The sequence below is a fragment of the Cajanus cajan genome, chromosome 5 (genome assembly GCF_000230855.2).
Source record: "Cajanus cajan strain Asha chromosome 5, NIPB_CcT2T_4, whole genome shotgun sequence".
In the NCBI taxonomy this organism is placed as follows: domain Eukaryota; kingdom Viridiplantae; phylum Streptophyta; class Magnoliopsida; order Fabales; family Fabaceae; genus Cajanus; species Cajanus cajan.
Window position 1 is genome coordinate 71,109,468 of NC_138521.1, and position 3,106 is coordinate 71,112,573.

General features: G+C 35.9%; 1 protein-coding gene across 1 annotated transcript; it reads left to right on the forward strand.

The window, feature by feature from the left end:
• The first annotated feature begins 283 nt into the window (after window positions 1-283).
• Window positions 284-1,678, forward strand: LOC109809046 (uncharacterized). Its single transcript, XM_020372267.3, has one exon. It carries the CDS (start codon window positions 453-455, stop codon window positions 1,374-1,376), a length of 924 nt encoding a protein of 307 aa, XP_020227856.1. The 5' UTR covers window positions 284-452; the 3' UTR covers window positions 1,377-1,678.
• Window positions 1,679-3,106: the final 1,428 nt, after the last annotated feature.

Consider the following 3,106-nt stretch of genomic DNA (forward strand, 5'->3'; position numbering starts at 1 on the left):
CAGTAAAGAGAATTGTAGTCAAAGCGATCGCAAGCAATGACTTGTAAACAAAACCAAACCCAATTTTGAAAGGAAAAAAGGAGCTTTGCCATATTAAAAAACTTGAGGGAGAATGAGAAAATGTTATTCAATTAGTATTTGTTTATCTCATATCATATGTTATTCGTTTAGCATTAATTAAACGCATTAAGACAGCACAAGGAATTCGTGGTACGTTGTTGATTCCAGAAAGGCAGCGCCACCTCATATGTTATTTCTCGAGGGTCATAACTCATAAGGTTAGACTTGAAAAAAAAAAGGTTATTCGAGAAGCGAAGCCACCATATTTGTGCATTAAATTAAGCCAGCCCCTCACACAACATCACTTACATCATCAACTTTTTCCCTCTTAAAAGCCATCCTCTCTCTTTCTCCCGCATCGAAAAAACGTTAACACACTTGACAAAAGAATCATGGGCACTCTAGTGGGACATGTAGCACCAGGTTTTGGGTTCTTGTTGATTGGTTTGTGGCACCTCTTCAACCACATCAAGCTCCACCTTCTTAACCCAAAGGGCTACAAGGGACCATCATGGTTCCCAGGTGCCAAATTCAGGTACCTAGAGCTTGTGCTCATCATGGCTGGGTGCACAGCCTCCGTAGCCATGGAACTTTTCATAGGCCCAGAGCGGCACCAACCACTGGACCCAGACTGGACCATTCCCTCCAACCATCTCCACAACTTCGAACACTCCTCCATCTCCATCACCTTCTTCCTCTACGCGGCGTGCGCCATCGTCCTGGACCGGGCCCACGTGCAGGCCCATTACGAACTCACCCAGTTGCTCGGGGCCGTAGCCTTCGGCCAACAGCTTCTTCTCTTCCACCTCCATTCGGCGGACCACATGGGCCCAGAAGGGCAGTACCACCTTCTGTTACAAATCTTGGTCTTGCTCTCGCTCTCCACCACCCTCATTTCAATTGGGCTTCCCAAGAGTTTCTTGGTGAACTTTGTGCGCTCCATCAGCATCTTCTTCCAGGGCCTGTGGCTTATTGTGATGGGCTTCATGCTGTGGACACCTTCGCTCATAGCCAAAGGTTGTTACATGAACGACGAGGATGGTCACATGGTGGTTAGGTGCTCTTCTCACGAGGCACTTCACCGTGCTAACTCGCTTGTCAATATCCAATTCAGTTGGTTCATTATTGCGGTTACCGTTTTTGCTGTTTCATTGTACTTGCTTTTGCTCAAACTTTATGGCGAGAACGTGGAGTATTTTTCGCTGGGGAACGAGGATGAAGAGTCATTCGACGACGTTGAGTCGCAAAACAGCGACAAAAGCAAAAGCTTTATTCACGTGGGCAAAATATTTTCTCACAATGATTTGGAAAGGTAGAGACTAGAGATTAGAGAGAGATGAAACAATATTTTGGTTTGTCTGTGAATCTGTGATTAGTGGAAACTGGTAAGTGTAAGTGTATGTGTGGGGTGTACAGGTCTCTTTTAGTTAGGATTTGAATTAATTAATCAGCATCATGTTACATGTTACATGTTACATGTTACATGTGGTTGTGTATAGGAATGTTGTGAATGCGGCTAGTTTTTATAGGGATTTATTTCATTTGATTGTGTTTGCTAGTTGGGGCAAGAGTGTTTGCTTTTGTTCTCATTTGGTGACATTTACAATGTGTTTTGCAACCTCGGATGTGCCATCTTCTTCTACTTTTGCATTCCATGCTCACATCTCTATTAAGATTTTATTACTTATCAAGAATATTCCATAAAAATAAAAGGATGCTAAAGAAACCTAATTCACTTGTATATAATAATACCCCAACTACTTGTTCATTTTTATCTACTCCATCATTAAATAAAGCCATAATTAATTAAACCTATCATCAAGCCAAGAAACATAATTTTTTTTGTCTTTTATGAAATATAATCCTCATCATGTAGACATTATATTATACATACAGTCGCCATATAAAATAAAGCCTATGCCCACTCGCAAGCAACTCCATGTGTGCATTCATATCCCCACTTAATTGGATGGACTTTCCAGCCATATACTATTTCCTATTCACAATCCACACACCAACAGCGCTAGCATTCCACTTGATGATGTACAGGTAGAATTGGTTTTGTTTTCCATACCCAAATTTCCCTATCACTAGACGTTATTTTGATAAACAGAAAACTTTTCTTTTTACCAGTTTATTGAGAGAATTAAAAAATATATATTATTATTTCCTTACAAAAAACTTTCCCAGATATTTGTTATTATATCGTGCCCAAAATTTCTTGACGATCATTGGTTAAACTTTGCACACAATGTGTTTGTATGGTTCAGTCCTTTCAGGTTTCAGCGTATAATTAATAATATAATATAGAAAGAATAAATAATACATATAATGTAAAAGTTACTATTATTTAATAACAAATTTCTATATATAAAAAAATTGACAACTTAATTATCTTAAAAATCGAACTAATTAAAAAGGATTAATTTTTTATTGGCGATAATAAAAAAAACTTTTAAACTAGTAATATACACATGTTAATCTCATACTACTTCTCACACTAATAAATTACTATATATGGCAAATTTCAAGTTTTTTTCTTTCATACTAGTGTTTTAAGATTTCATCTTAAATTAATCCATTTTGATCAGGAAGTAAGTAAAGTTTGACTAATGATTATTTTTATCAAAGGTTTTTTTCGAATAATTTGACCTTGGTTCACCACATTAACTACTTGTGTCAACTCCTTGATTGACAAACTTTTATTCTGGTCTTGAATTTATCACACTATTTATATTGTAGATGGTAGAGAGAAAAGAAGAGAAGAGAAGAAAAATAGATAAAAAAAAAAAGTAGTAGAAATTGTGGTTTGTTTACTAGGAAGAAGGTAGAAGTAAAATAAAGATAATTTTTTATTTATATTAGATAAAATAAAAAACTAAATTGATATTATAAATTAAATTACACAATTATCTATTTTTTTATAAAATAAATTCATTTAAAAATAATACAAAATTAAAACTAAAAACTATGCTCATCCTTAGTTGAAGCATGATCGATAACATAATTGATTATGCTTTGTTTAAAGGCAAGCATAATCACTTAT